The sequence below is a fragment of the Meleagris gallopavo genome, chromosome 2 (assembly GCF_000146605.3).
Source record: "Meleagris gallopavo isolate NT-WF06-2002-E0010 breed Aviagen turkey brand Nicholas breeding stock chromosome 2, Turkey_5.1, whole genome shotgun sequence".
Classification (NCBI taxonomy): domain Eukaryota; kingdom Metazoa; phylum Chordata; class Aves; order Galliformes; family Phasianidae; genus Meleagris; species Meleagris gallopavo.
Window position 1 is genome coordinate 74,868,783 of NC_015012.2, and position 15,167 is coordinate 74,883,949.

The window sequence follows — 15,167 nt, forward strand, 5'->3', positions numbered from 1 at the left end:
TAATATTAAGAATTACTAAATTGTAGTGTTTTATTCTTAAGGCCATAACATGGCAAGTCTTAATTCAACTTCATAGCAAACTAAGCCCTTATGTGCCATTGCATAGCAGAAAGATCAGTTGTTTTTAAATATCCGAGATACAGTGGTAACAATATTTTGTGTTAAAATCACTGTGTTGAGGCCTGGTGGAATACAGTATCTGGGTTTGAATCAGGCATTATAGTAGTAAAGGTGCACAGATTTTGTTTTCTTAAGTATACATTTTATAGCTAATTGAATTATTGTGTGTACACGCTTGCATAATTGGCATTGTTCGTGAGTCTTAGTGGAAATGCCTAATAAAACATGATCCTTAATTATCTGATTTAATTAAAACATGCCTATCTAAGTCCTTGACAACCAGAGACCAGATTATGCTATAGCAGTTTATGCAGGGGCTAGATGACAAATAAATGCTATCAGACTTACAACATTTGAAAATCATTTAGAGCATGAATGTACTTTGCCATATTTGTAAGGTCTCCTACTCAGCTCAATGTCTGTTTCTTTTGATGTCAGAAGAACTTTGGTCGGTGTTATATTTGATCAAAACCAGAGAGGAGCTTCCTAGCATTAGTGGGTAGAATCTTGTTCTGTGGAGGATGTAGGATTACGAAGACTTTATAGTGTCTCTGCCATCCATACAGTAACATATTTATAAATAGACCTAAGAATTGCTGGTGGCACCTTCTAACTCCTATGGGATTCTAGTTTCAGGCAGGTATACGTACAATTCCTGGCAGTTATCACTCAGGGATGATGGTGATTGGAGGGGAAAAGGATGTGGACAAAGTCCCAACCCTTAAAAGAAGAAACTGATGGTACATTGCAAGTCGGAATAGAAAATTGGAAAGAGCAGAGTAACTTAAACAGTTACGCTGTGCTCTGTTTCTTCATCAGGTAAAATAAACATGAAAGCTTATTGCTGTTTAGCCATAGTATTCCTTCTTAGCCTTGAAAAATCCATGTTTATCCCATTTTGAGGCTACCACAAAAGTCAATTAAACTTTCTTGTAGCAGCCTATTTCTCTTATTTGAAAGAAGCATTTGAAAACATCTTAGGTAATTGATGTCAATTTCTCAATTGTGCTTCTGAGAAGAGATTGACAGGGAGAAATGCCTAATGCTTATTTTGAATTCAGTAATGCAGATGTGCTGTCAAATCAAGCATTAACACGCATAGCACTCTTGTTATTCTTGGGTATTGTTTTGAATATATTAGGTGCATGACCTTTGGATTTGCTCAAGCAGAAGCAGCAAACTGCTGATAGCTCAGTGGGACTCTTCTTGTGGTGTTCTCTCTACCTCTTTGCAGAATGTCCGTGTTCAAATAGTAAGGAACAAAGCATACGGCCACCATTAGTAGCATCCTTGCAGATGACAGTTAATAAATCAGTTGTAAAACCAAAACCGGATTAAAACAATAGATAAAACCATCAAACTTGGTTCCCTTCCCCCACTGCAGTTTGTTTTAGTGTTGTTCACTGCAGCATTTTTTCCCATGCGGGTGGATAATGAACTCAACATAATGTGGTGGTTTCACCTTTTCACTGTCAGAGGTTGCAATCCCATTGCAGACTGCAGTAACATTTAGCTAATTTTCTGGCTGGAAGTGGCTTTTCCTTGCATCTTTTAGAGAGCTACTAGAGAAGATTAAGAAGCAGGTTTCCAGTGACATGTATGATTTCTCTTAAGTCCTCTGTGACAAAAGCAGATAACACTCTTCTGTGAAACTAGCAGCAGTTCTAACGGGGGCTGGGAAGGTACTAAGCATCCAGTGGAGGGGTGGTGGGGGAGGTGGTGCTTGTTTTTGCTGGGAGTTGCCTCAATGATGGACATAAAGCAGGCTGCAGACAGGGATCAGTCTCTGACTTTCTTGTTTGTGGGTGCTGCTCTTTCCCTGTTACATGAATATCAACAGTAATGTTTGTTTCCTCCCTGTTCTTGAATGAATAGGTAGGTTCTGGTAGAGACTTTCCTGCCAGAACTGCTCTTCTGAAAGACAATCAATGAAGAGTCATGTCACTAGTTAGAATGCAAATGCACAGGCATTGTTACTTTGGGTTGCTTTAAGTCATGAGCTATGAAATTACATGTGCAAATGATGAAGTAAAAAGCTGTATAGTAGCTATGTGTTTTTTTTTTTTTTTTAATGACAGTGTTGTTTTTTATCTGTGGCCTACTACCATCAAATCTTCCGAGCACTTAGCATATATGTGGAGACATCAAGGAATCTTTGGAATCCCTGCTCTAGCCAGAAAACAAAGCTAAAACAGACTTGAAATACAGATCATGCTAGTGGCAGCCTGAATCCTGTCTTTTCAGCTTTATCTACTTTGAGTACAAGAGAGCCATCAGAGGAGAACATATTTGTAATACATCTGAAAGGGCTGTTGTAGTTGTGTGGTAAATAAATGTTTCTGTCAGTTCTCCTGCTAAAATTCTAACTAGATTAGAGGAGAGTACGCAGGTGCAAGAGCAAACCCAGATGGAATGAGGTCACTCCTTTCTCTCTGTGCATGCACCTGCCCACTGCCTCTTCATGTTACTTCAGCCTTGCTGCTCCTGCTATTAGTAGTGGAGAGCTTGTGAAGGTTTCATGGAGTGACCAGGTGAGATTTATAACAGATCAGCTCCTGTCATGCTGCAGGAGCTGTGAATGTGCTGTACACAGGGGAAATGACTGCTGAAAAAGCTCCCTACCCATGAAGTGCTGGGAAACTCATGAAGTGAGCCTATTGCAGGCGATTTTTTCTTGCAGTTATTAATACAACACGTAAGTAACTGTTAGTATGTATTTTCTTGTGGAACGTGAATTTGTTTCATTGTCTCCTAGCATTTTGTCACTACGTGAGCTGTTAGTTAGGGGCATGTGTACTCGAATTACACTTTCATTGATGCATAGGAAGGAGAGACGATCCTATAAGTCTGATATCTCTTTATTAAGTCTGAGAAGAAAGAGAGTGGGAAGAAATGATACTGTAAGATAGTTTTGTTTATTGTCTCCATCTGTGTTTGACTAAGTTTTCAGTGGTTGGTTCAAAGGAAGACATCAAAGAGTCAATGTATGGCTAACCAGACCCAGTTCATCCAGCTGCATGCAGCTTGTGTTTCCCCATAAGTCTGCTGGAACTGAGCAGGGTTGAGTGCCTTACAGCAGATGAGGCATATGCAAGTTCTCATCTTTTTAGTCATGTCTTCTCTATTTTTATATATACTCACATGCTGTGCCCAGTGAATCCATTAGTTCCAGTGAGATTAGCAGCTGATTACAACAAGTGGCATGAGATAGATGATCTATGCCCTTCCCTTGCCTTGAAGCAGCCTATATGAAAAGGAATCAGATGTAATTGAAGCAGAAAGATCTTCATTTGGAAGTGCCTTGAGGTCTCTTGCCTTCAGTTTCCAGGACAGTGCAGCTCTCACCCATCTTTGGCAGTTCACCCATTTGGGTTTTTCATTACGTCAGGCTGTGGGCAGCTGACTGTCGTACCTGTCTTATGACAACCTGTGCTATCCTGTTATCTTTTCAAAGTGCTAGAAGTGGAGGGGTGAAGGGCTAGTTCTGACTGCTGGTTGGCAGAGAGCCTAGCTGACTTTAAAATAGGTAGTGGGTCAAAGCCCAGCGATATATGTCACTTGTTGCAATGCAAAGGGTGCATCTGAGCAGGATGCAGAGGAGTTCTTTATAGCACATTTTTGATAAGAACAAACAAACAAAAAAACACACCAAAAAACACTCTAAGAAGTACAACACACACACACACACACACACACACAAAAAAAAAAATCCATCCCAATACCTTAAAGTTTGAGAGGTACAAAAAGGAAAGCAATTGCAGGATGGAACCTCCTTGATGACTGCACTCAGTGTTTAATACAGCCTCTTATAAGTGAACAGTGTGTGCAGTAGGCAGAAGTGCTACCCACAACTTAAATCACTATGTTCTATGTGCCTCTGTCACCTCTCCAGGCATGTCAGAAAACCCTGAGTCTAGGGGGCTATGGATCTTTGGGTACTGGGTCATTGAAGCAAGTAGGAGCTGCAGATCAGTTGGTACAGATGCCAGCATATCACTCCAGGAGCTGGTTAATCCTTCAGAGGAAAGGCCTGTCAGTCTTTGGTCCCTGGCAAAATTGTAGAAAAGGTTATTCTAGGAGTTACTCAACAACACCTGAAAGACTATGCAATCATTGGTCACAGCTAGCACAGGTTCCCAAGGTGAATATTTAACAAACTTGATGTCTTTTTATGACAGTTATCTACCTAGTTTACCAAGGGAAGGAAGCCAGTTGTTGTTGTCTCTTTGGAGTTCATCAAAGCTTTCAGTACTGTTTCTCACAGTATCCTTCTGGATGGTACATCCAGTGTATATAGGGTTTGAATGTTGGGTGGTCCTACGTGGAGCCAGGAGTTGGACTCAGTGATCCTTGTTGGTCCCTTCCAACTTGGAAAATTCTATGATTCTATGAATATCATGACTGATGATTTAAAGGATAGCATGCTGTATTCCATACAAGAATGCACTCTGAGGGTGACAATAGACTATTGAGAGGAAGGTGTGCATGCTCTCACAACAGATTTTTTTCCACTTGCAACAGAATTGTTGCTACTGGAGATTGATCAAATTGTGACATTCCTTTGGTCAAGCTTAAAATGATCAAAGCGTACTTAACAGACTAACTCTCTGGGTGATTAACGTCCTATCTTTACCAGGTGCTTTTGTGTTGGATTCTTGTCTACTGCACTACAAATTATTAGCGTAGCTCCCTTATGGAATTATTAAAATGTCGTCAATGACCAGTTGTATCCACTGTGCTTTTGTTTGGACTCTTGGCTATTCCTCTATGTAACAGATGGCATTCGCTTAAACTGACAAGCTGTGGGATAGCAGAGCATTACTAATAAAACCTATCACATGTTAAACTTGACCTGACATTAATCAAGTTTTGAATGCTACAAATGATTCATGGATAATAATTAGTCTCTTGATCATATTAGTGAACATCAGTCTCACATTGCTCCTATTATCTGCTTTCATTCGTATAGGGAACAAATCAATTTCAGTAATTAGGTGTTTTTAATGTCTTTTGAGCCAAAATGTTCTGTATGATTAACTTGGCAAAGAGGTTATTTTTAGTTTTTTAGTCTTGCAGCAGGATTGGATTCAGAGCTACTAGTAAATTAGCAAACTGAAAGGCTCCCCAAAAACGGTGTTTTATAAAAAGTATGTATTTATTAATCTTACAAAATGAGAAAGTTCCCATGTCACTTTACAATCATCTGGTATAATTTTCATCATAATATGTTTGAACTATTGCCATAGATTACAGTTCAAAATAGTTTGGCATTTTTGAATGGATGAGCCTTTGGAGTTTACTTTTTATTCTTCCTGTTCAGTACAGAGTTATTAGCTAACATGAATTGCTTTAAACACTTACACTTTTATATAGACTATATATATATATATATACACACACACATATATGTGTGTGTGTGTGTGTATATATATATATATACACACACATATATATGTGTGTGTGTATATATATATATATATACACACACATATATATGTGTGTGTGTGTGTATATATATATGCAGCTTTTCTCTGTTTAGAACTCGAATTAACATCTTGAGAGAATGCTGCATGAGAATTAGAATTTGAACTTTAAGTATAATTTTTTTAAAGATTTCCATGTAATTTGTGTAATATGCTGATTTTATGGCCAAGAAGCATGAAATTTCTTTTTAAGTAATGAGCAACTGAAATGTTCATTCTTGAGGTCCTTTTGCAGTTAGGGCAAAGTAGATCGTTTTACTGCTTTAATAGAAATGAAGCAGTTATTCTACAATATTCTTTGTTTTTTGAAGAGCATATAAACTTAGGTAATTGTTCTGTGAAGCTTTAAGCTTTTCAGGTAGTTTATATATATTTTTGATCCTACCCTTCCTTTATGTGTGTTTTAAACTATTAGCATAAGCCAAGAAATAGTTTATAAATTTTTGTTTGTTTTTAGAATATTAGTGTAAGAATGAACTGTGGTTTTGTTGTTGTTGTTGTTGTTGTTGTTGTTTTTGACTATACTCTTAATTAACATGCTGTGATTTCTTTCTTGCATTCCTATTTCTGGTTTCCCAGAAAATCAAAATTCAAAATTTCTAAGATAAACAAATTCAATGAGTAATTGAGAAATTGGACTTTACCCTTCTATAAAATTACTTGTCAATTAATACATCATTGCACAGTTAATAGAATGCTGTTCTTACCTTAAGTAGCGTATAGTATTTTGGTTAGGTAATGAGAGTGATGCAGGATGAACCAGGTCATGTTAAGGTGATTGAAAACCCACTATTGAACATTTTCATATACAATTTGGAGAAAAGCATGAAATCATACACGAGACACTACTGGTATTTGCATCAGCAGACTGTGTCTTTGGGACTTTCCCAGTTGCTTAGGAGGAACCTCTTAGAGTCAAGCAAGTCAGATGCAGTGTGCCATCAGCTGGTGTGATGGTTTCTCTGGCAAGTGCTGATGCGTTCTGAAATGTTCTTGAAAGGCTTCCAATAGGAAAATGGGGTGTGCATTTCTTTTCTTGCTAATATGGCTCTTATGGAATATTCTCTGTAGTGTAGCTGAATGGTTTAAGTAGATCGGGGGGGAAAAATGGTAACTGTTTAGAGGAGAAGGTATTTGAAGAGGTGCATCTGCCTCCTTGTGAAGTTTTTGGAAAGTGATGTTGATTTCTTTGCACAGAAGAACATCTGAGGGGTGACTCGGTTACTGTCTAAGCATCTGCAGAGGAACAAGGAAGGAAAGTTGAAGCAAGAAAAAAATTGCTGAGGAATTTTCTTAATTGTAGTAGTCAGTAGGAGCAACTTAACAGAAGTTCTCCATCTCTACATGCTGTGACTCGGGACAGTTTTCCAAAAGATTACTTGGGACTGAAGCGTATCACTTGAAGAGTCACGTTAATATGCACGAGAGGAAAGGGTTTTTCCTCTGCCTCCTCCTAGCTGTCTGAAAGTTGATCTAAACTGATGATCTAGGCTATGTCATCTTTGGGACAGGGAGGGAAGAAAGCAGTGCCAAAGGTACGTCTTTGATCCTTCTTCCCCTCTCTCCTTTCTGTTAATTTGCACTGGGTTTCTTTGGGTCAGCTGTTTCACTTGAAATCCTAAAATTAGGTGGGGGGGAACGGTATGCCAAATAAAGGAAATGGATAGCCTGAGGTTTTTATTTATTTATTTCAGAAAATATGCACTCCCTTTAACTCCCAAAGCTGTACATACCTCTGAGTCATTAAAGACGGATTGGAAAGCTTTGTCATGTATTTGTAGAAATTTCAGTGCCAGCAGATGTTGACTTCATCAAAGAACTAAAACCAAAATTTCCCTTAACGCTTCATTTTGAGTTCTAACTCTCTTAAAATGGGAAGTAGACAACTTCTTGAAATTATTTTTTAGTATGTATAAGGTTTGAAATTGAGTTAATGTATATTAAATAACATACCAAGCTATCCCCATCCAAGTATAGGTACTTGCTATTATTGGGTACTTTTTCACTTTGGGACTGAAGCTGCGTGTTTAATTCTTGATACTGCCTCTAATTTAATTTTTAATAAAAAAGAAATTACTGCTGCAGAATGGGGAACTAGAAAGATTCAGGATAGAAAGAAAGAAAGTATAGCTAAAGCTCACCTTAACGTGTAGAGACAATTCTGCTCATCTATTATGAAGCTGCAAGTGGTAATACTTTAAAGCATTACAGAGTACCCTTGGTATCATCTTAAAGCTTACACCTCACCACCAAGCATGTTTTGTTATTATTCAGGAGGCTTCCTTTTCAAAATATGTTAGAAGGCTGGAGTTTATAATGTAAATAATTTAAATCATGCCTCCATCATTATTCTGTTGTATTTATTAGTTTTGGGAGTGTCATCATTGGGATGAATCTGAGCAACTGCTTTTTGTAATTTTCATTTAAACTCAATTTGTTGTATAATGTATTCTGTAGAATTTCTGATGTTATTCAAAGTAAGGATTTCTGAAATGTGCAGTAGGTTGTTCTTGATACTAGTTTTTTTTTGTTCCCAAACAAGGAAGATTCAGATTTCCATCCTATTTTTTAAGCTGAATTGTTTTGTGAAGCAAGTTTTCAGTATTTTTATTCTGGTTTACTCTTCAATTAAATCCAGGAATGCTAACCAATGGAAATGTTAATTTTTGTTTTACAAATCTTTAACTGAATTTGTGATTCAGAGATTCTTTCTTCAGCTGTAATGTAGTAATAGACATAAAATCTGTTTATCTTGTGAGTTAGCAAAATGTATATACTTAGTAGCAATATGCATTACATTAATTCACATATGTTTATCTGTTTTACTGAATGTTGTTAAATGAATACATTTGGAAACATTCCTCTTTGGATGTAGAACTTTCTGGGATGACTTACATTCATCAAATACCAACGTTTAAGTAATTAATTATTATTTTGAACTTGGGAAATTGAAGCCTCATTAAAGAGTATTCTAGGATTATACTTTTGAGGGCTGCTGAGAAAATTGCCATTTAAAAAGGAGTTGATAAATCAGAAAACTACAGAAACTGGCAAACAAATGTAATGTGTCAGTGTAAAATAAACCAGAAGTAATATCCACATTTATAAGCAGAGTGGTCCATCTCTTCTAGAGAACAGACAAGATAATTGTTTCCTTTCAGATAAGGTGCTAGTAACAACGGGATATTTTCTGAAGTCTGTATAATACGTTTGAAAAAAATCTGCAGTGTCTTTACGGAGATTTACTATTTATGAACCTGTGTCTGTAGAACCTGACAGTTCTCGGGATGTGCCAATTATTTTGTAGTCTCTTGCTGAAGGCTGTAATCATCAGATGAAGAGCTCGTCCTCTGAGTTGGGCTGAACCTTGCCTCAGTTAAGATGTTGCCTGTGGAAAGCAAGGCATGACAGGATGCTCGTGCTTGAAGGCATTTTAAATTCTAGTTAACTGACAATTCAATTGGTGGTTTATTTCTGTCTAAGTCTTTGGAATAAGTTACATTCCCTTTCCCAGCTTTCCCAATGGAGTGAGCAGGTAGATGACCAACAACTTGAAGGTGGCTGTGAAAAACTGTGTCAAGGCAGCTGTGTGCTGAACTGCTGTAGCTTGACTGAAAACTGAATGAACAAAGAGCAACTCTGAAATGGAAAAAAACATTCAAATCAGCATGCATTTTGTCTTGTATTATAAAATCCAAAGTGGTTCTTTTCTGCATCACCAAGTATTTCACTAGGTGAATAAGCTGTATCAGTTTTGAGTCAGAAACGCAGACAAAATTGTTAATATTTCCATTTTGTGACATAGTATATCCATAATAATTGTGTGCAAGGACCCGAGGCAAATCGCATTGTAGGAAGTCGATACAACTTAGCAGAAATATTAATATCATAAAATCACAGAATGGCCTAAGTTGGAGAGGATCTTAAAGCCCACCCAGTTTCAGCCCCCTGCCATGGGCAGAGCTGCCCCCCACCAGCTCAGGCTGCCCAGGTACCCATCCGAGCTGACCTTGAGGGTCAGCATCCCTACAGGGATAGGGCACCCACAGTTTCTCTGAGCAGCTGTGCCAGCACCTCACTGCCCTCTGAGTAAAACATTTCTTCCTAACATCTAGCCTAAATTTCTCCTCTTTTAGTTTAAAGCCATTTCCCCTTGTGCTGTCATTACCAGACCATGTAAAAGTCGTCCCCCCTTCTGCTTGTAAGCTCCCTTTATATACTGGAAGGCTGCAGTGAGGTCTCCCCAGTCATCTTTTCTCCAAAGGAAACAAGCCCAACTCCCTCTATCTTTCTTCATAGGAGAGGTGCTCCAGTCCTTTGATCATCTTCATGGCCCTCCTCTGTACCCATTCCAACAGTGTTGCATCCTTCCTGTACTGGGGGCCTCAGGCCTGGATACAATACTGTGATTTGGAATCTCAATATGTTGAGTTGCCATGAGATTTTTTTGTAGCAGAAAGAGAAGGCACAGTACTTATTGAACATATAAGTTAAATTACAGCTGGAAACTCCTAAGAATTACATGCCTTGTCTCAGAATTACACCAACATTAATAAAAAAAAAATGCCAGGATTATGTGGAATTTATTCATACAATTGTTTTTTGTTGTTTTTCTCCTTTTCCTGCTAGAGGAGCCAAGTGATTTCTTTATTGTTATTTGCAGAGAGATCTCTAAAGCATGATTCTTCAGTTATCCACTCTAGAAGTTCTACTGACTGGCTTAGTGATTTAACACAATCAGCATCATCCGTTGTTAGCAATGCTTTTAATGACGTATGGCTACCTCTGACCTTAAAGAGCAAAGAGAAACCCTTTTAGTCTTCATAAAGCTCCAGTCATTTCATGGGATTCTACCGTTCTTTTTATTATATGGCTGTCATTATATATAGCAATTATTTTTAACTGGATTCAGCTTTAAATAATAAACTCTGAGATGAATAAATGGTTCATTACCATGTTCACCGTAAGCTGCAAGAAGTGAAAAAAGAGTTTCACAGGTGGAAATGTGTATCACGAGACCATGAGGAATAGCATGCTAGAGGAATTGGCTTGCATGCATCATTTACCCATCTTTTATAAAATGCCACTGAGATGCATTGCGTTTTATCTGATCCCTGGCAGTAATCCCAGTCAGGCAGGTGTGCCATTTATCATGGTGCCGATTAAAGACTGTTCTGTTCAACTTTAATTAGGAATTTTAATATGTGTGGAAAATTGTACATCATTTTGTATAAGATAAACTGAGATAACTGCATTTAAAGTTCATAAATATGAAAGCCTTACACCAATTATATTTCTGGTGTCAGAAATATTTGCTTATATGTCATGTGTTCCTTCTATGCTCATTATCCTGTCAGTTTAAACTTTCTGCAGTATTCAATAGATTTGTGTCCTGCTTGTCATAGATGACCTCAGAAAAGTTTAATTCTGAGAAATAGTATATAGGAAAAAGCTGAGATGAAATTTCTGTTCCCTTCTTTCCAATTCTTTTTAATAAAAATTTGTTTCTAGAATCCTGTAATAGTAATACCTGTAATTGACATAATGAGAATGGACTCTGGGTAGCCAGGAGCACGAAGGGCTTTAATTATCTATTCTGGTTTTAATTCTTATTTTTATTCTTTTGTCTTTGATGCCTAATTGACATTTCAGAAAAGATGTATTATTAAGATTACTGAGGAACTCTGAAATAAAGAGAATGACTTCAGTTCCTGAAACTGGATGTCAAGTTGATAAAAAGCAATCGCTTGAGTTTCCTGATTCTGTTGGAGTGGTGAATAAAAAGGAATACTAGAGTGTAATTTTGAAATGTTAAATACAGATTTTTTTTAATTTTTTTTTTTTAGAATTGCACTTTTCACCTCTTTTATGAACTTGTAGTAGTGCTGTAATGAAATTCTCTAGAACTTCTGTTAGATCAGAGTGGAGAGAGCTACAGATAGAACAGTAACTCTGTACCCTAGATTGCGGCAAAATGAAAAAATGTTTCTATGTTCTAAAGTTGTATTTTGGGAAAGTCTAAATGATACAGTTTCATGTAAGCTCCAACACCAAAGTAAACGTGTCCTTAAATTACAGTTCCTTTAAGAAATTATAAGCAAAAACAGAGGTGAAGGGGTTTGCTTTGCTGCTTTGGTTAATGTCTTTTAATGAGCTGGATAGAAATAGAATCATAAAATAGCTCATGTTGGAAAAGATGTTAAAGATCATCAAGTCCAACCACAGCCTAACCAAACTACCCTAACTAACAACTCTCTGCTAAATCATGTCTCTGAGCACCACATCCAAATGGTTTTTAAACACATCCAGGGCTGGTGACTCAACCACCTCCCTGGGGAGCCTATTCCAGTGCTTAACAACCCTTTCTGTAAAGAAGTTTTTCCTGATATTCAACCTAAACTTACCCTGGTGCAACTTGAGGCCATTTCCCCTCGTCCTGTCACCAGTGAGAAGAGATCAGCCCTGCCCTCACTGCAATCACCATTCAGGTATTGGAAGAGAGCAGTAAGGTCTCCCCTCCGCCTCCTTTTGCCCAGACTAAACAGCCCCAGTTCCTTCAGTCTCTCCTCATAAGGCATATTCTCCAAGCCCTTCACAAGCCTTGTTGCCCTTCTTAGGAAATGTACCTAATAAAGTGTAGCAATAGCTAATTTTAAATTTGTATCTTATTTTCAGTGATTTTCTTTCCAAATTACTTGGAGTGAGGTTTTTTTGGTGCTTGAATTTAATGAAATCTTTACCATATGTTTTTTTAAAATGTCAAGTATATTCCTATTACAGACTTCCCATGGGCTGGTAAATTTTGGAACTGCACTGCATCCCTCAGTAGCATTGAAAGTTATCTCCAGAAGACTTAGCTGGTTTAGAATTTTTTAAAATGGTGGTTTTTAAAAATGTTCTGGGAGTATTTATTTAAATATTTTCAATGTATTGTGCTGTAGCAAAGATTAACAATGAGTTTATGAAAGATCTGAGTAACATTGGATAATTTATTCAATTGTGAGCCCCAGTTGTAAATTTCAAATGATAATGGATCAAGGTGTGCTACAGATTCCAAATATCTGTTCTGTACGTTGAGAACCATTGTTTCATGGGCAGACTTCTTACTCAGAGCAAATATTTTTAAGTTCTTTATCATATGGGAGTACTCTCATCAAGTGTGTTTTTCAGTTATGCTGTATCTACAAGTTCCATGGTGAAGGCTGTACTTGTTTGTGCAATTACAGTTGCAAGTATGCCAGTAACTGTGTGGATATGGAAAAAAGTGAACAGTTTTCATAACAAACAGATCACTTATTCTGTGTAAATAGCTTCAGTTTTAGATGAAATAACATGTTTTATTATTATTTTAATGGCCACATATATATATATATTTAAATGTTTAAGCTTTTCATTTGTTAAGTGTTTAACTTCACTGCATTGACTTTTGCAACCCACAGTAAGACACAAATGCTGTTTCTTGACTCCTTTGAATATTTTCGCCCTTTACTGAGGGCAGAGGTTGTTACTTAATTTGAATAATTTAGTCAGTGGCTCTTTGTACAGAGGCAATGGTACAAAGCTAACGATCTAGGCCAGAATGTTGCTTTTATAACTGCTTGTGATTGTCAGATGTCTGTATTTGCTATATTTCGTGACAGTATGGTAACTTACATGTCAGAGTTTATCAATTGTTACTAAAAGCACTTGGAACTCAGACAAATTCTTCGTCTGTACATTAAAAATAAAGTAATAACTACATTTTGGTAGTTGTTATTTTTGCTATAATCTGTTGATTGTAGCAGTGTAGCAGTCACTAGTTACTTACTTTTGCTTAAGCAGGTCATAATTTAGCATGGAAGTATATGATCCATTTTCCTAACCATTAGCTAGCTAGTTTCATTAGTTTGCATATGGAGATGTTTTTTTCCTATGGTAAATGCATCTCAAGGGATGTAGTCACATCCATACGGAATTCAGAATCTTCAGAATGTAAAACGGAACATGGGAGATCCATTCAGATGGTTGTTTTGCAGTAGTGTTGTTGGGTTACTGTGTTATGCTACAGTTGAGCAGTCTGCAAAACAAGAATTTTTGAAAATGCCCTGAAATAATCTACTTTCATGTGGAATACTGTAAAATGTTTATTTCTGGAAAAATTGAAAAAAAAAATAAAATCTCTTTTATTTTGTAGCTCCTGGAAGGAAGCTTTGCTAGAGAAGTTAGCCATGAAGTGGATGGATTGATATTTCAGCCTACAGGAGTAAGTAGCACAATAACTGATTTTTCTTCCTTCCACCCCAAAGGAAATTCTCATCCTCCCTCCCCTTTCATCCTCCCATCTACTGCTTAATCTTTAATTTGGTCAGGACAACTTTTTGAAGTTGGTTCTGATTTTTCCAGTCCTCTGAACTTAAGTTCACCTGATTGCAATTCAAGTTATGGTATGTGTGACTGTAAATTCATAGGTTAATTCATGGCAATAATTTTCAGAAATCAGCTCACATTTTTTTTGTGTGTTTCTAATATGGTATTCTACTAAATGAGGATTTTTTTTCTGACTGCATGACCCGTAGGTTTGAGCTCTTGCATTATTTTTCTTAAGGATGTTTCACACATTAAAATTTTAGTAAAAAGTTTAGGCAGTATAATGATGTGTAACTGTAGCGGGGGAAGTCATCAAAAATACTGCAGACATCCAGAAACAACAGTGTAAATAGTTAGTTCTCAAGCGGGAAAAATGGCTTTAAAGGAATTCAGTAGCAGGAGCTCTTCCAACCCATTCCTGCCACTACTGATTTGGGTACAGTGTCACACTGCAGTGTGTACTTTGTGTTGGTTTAGACTGTACTGTAACATCATCCACGTTGACATCTTTTCTTAGCTTGCAAAAGGAATAGATTTTGACTACTGGCAGTTTGACAGAGAACTCTAGCCTTCATATTACTCACAGAAAATACTTGTATTCAGTTTTCCAGATAAACCTTTTTCTGATTTTTCTGACAAACTTCACATATTGCTGATCTCAGCAAGCAATGCTAATGATGTGCTCATCTGGAAATAAGATTAAACTCTTTATTGCAAGTTCTACATCAACTAACCACAAAATGAATGATAACCAGACCGCAAACTTACTTTCTTTTTATATATAACTATTCAAAGCAAAGCTAGTAGGAGAAAGAAAATTCATGCTTGCGTAGGAAATTCTGATAATGGCTTAGAATACTGTTAAAACCTAAAGCAATTGTAAAGGCTTCTCAGAACCAGTTTTCTGAATATTAGAGGTTAACTGTAGAGATTTACAGTAGTTAATTTTGAAATGATATTTTCTACTTGAAATGAAATGTCTGAAGAATGTGAGTTTTTTATCCTTGCTGCTGCAGTAAAGTAATATCTGATATGTTTTATGTTTCTAGAACTTGTTTTCTGATTTAGCATACTGAGAAATTTATAACCCAATAAAACAACAGTTTGCTTGCATAAATGCTTGTAAAAGTTCTTCATCTTTAAAATATGGGTTATATTTGCTTAGTCCAATATAATGTTCAAATTTCAGCATTATTTCAGGTTTTATGAAACATAAGT

General features: G+C 36.9%; 1 protein-coding gene across 1 annotated transcript in view; it reads left to right on the forward strand.

Annotated features, from left to right (window-relative positions):
• RNGTT (RNA guanylyltransferase and 5'-phosphatase) overlaps positions 1 to 15,167 on the forward strand; it is a 179,758-nt gene that overhangs the window by 77,265 nt on the left and 87,326 nt on the right. The window contains 1 exon segment of the mRNA XM_010707638.2: positions 13,777 to 13,845. Coding sequence (XP_010705940.1) covers positions 13,777 to 13,845 — 69 coding nt within the window.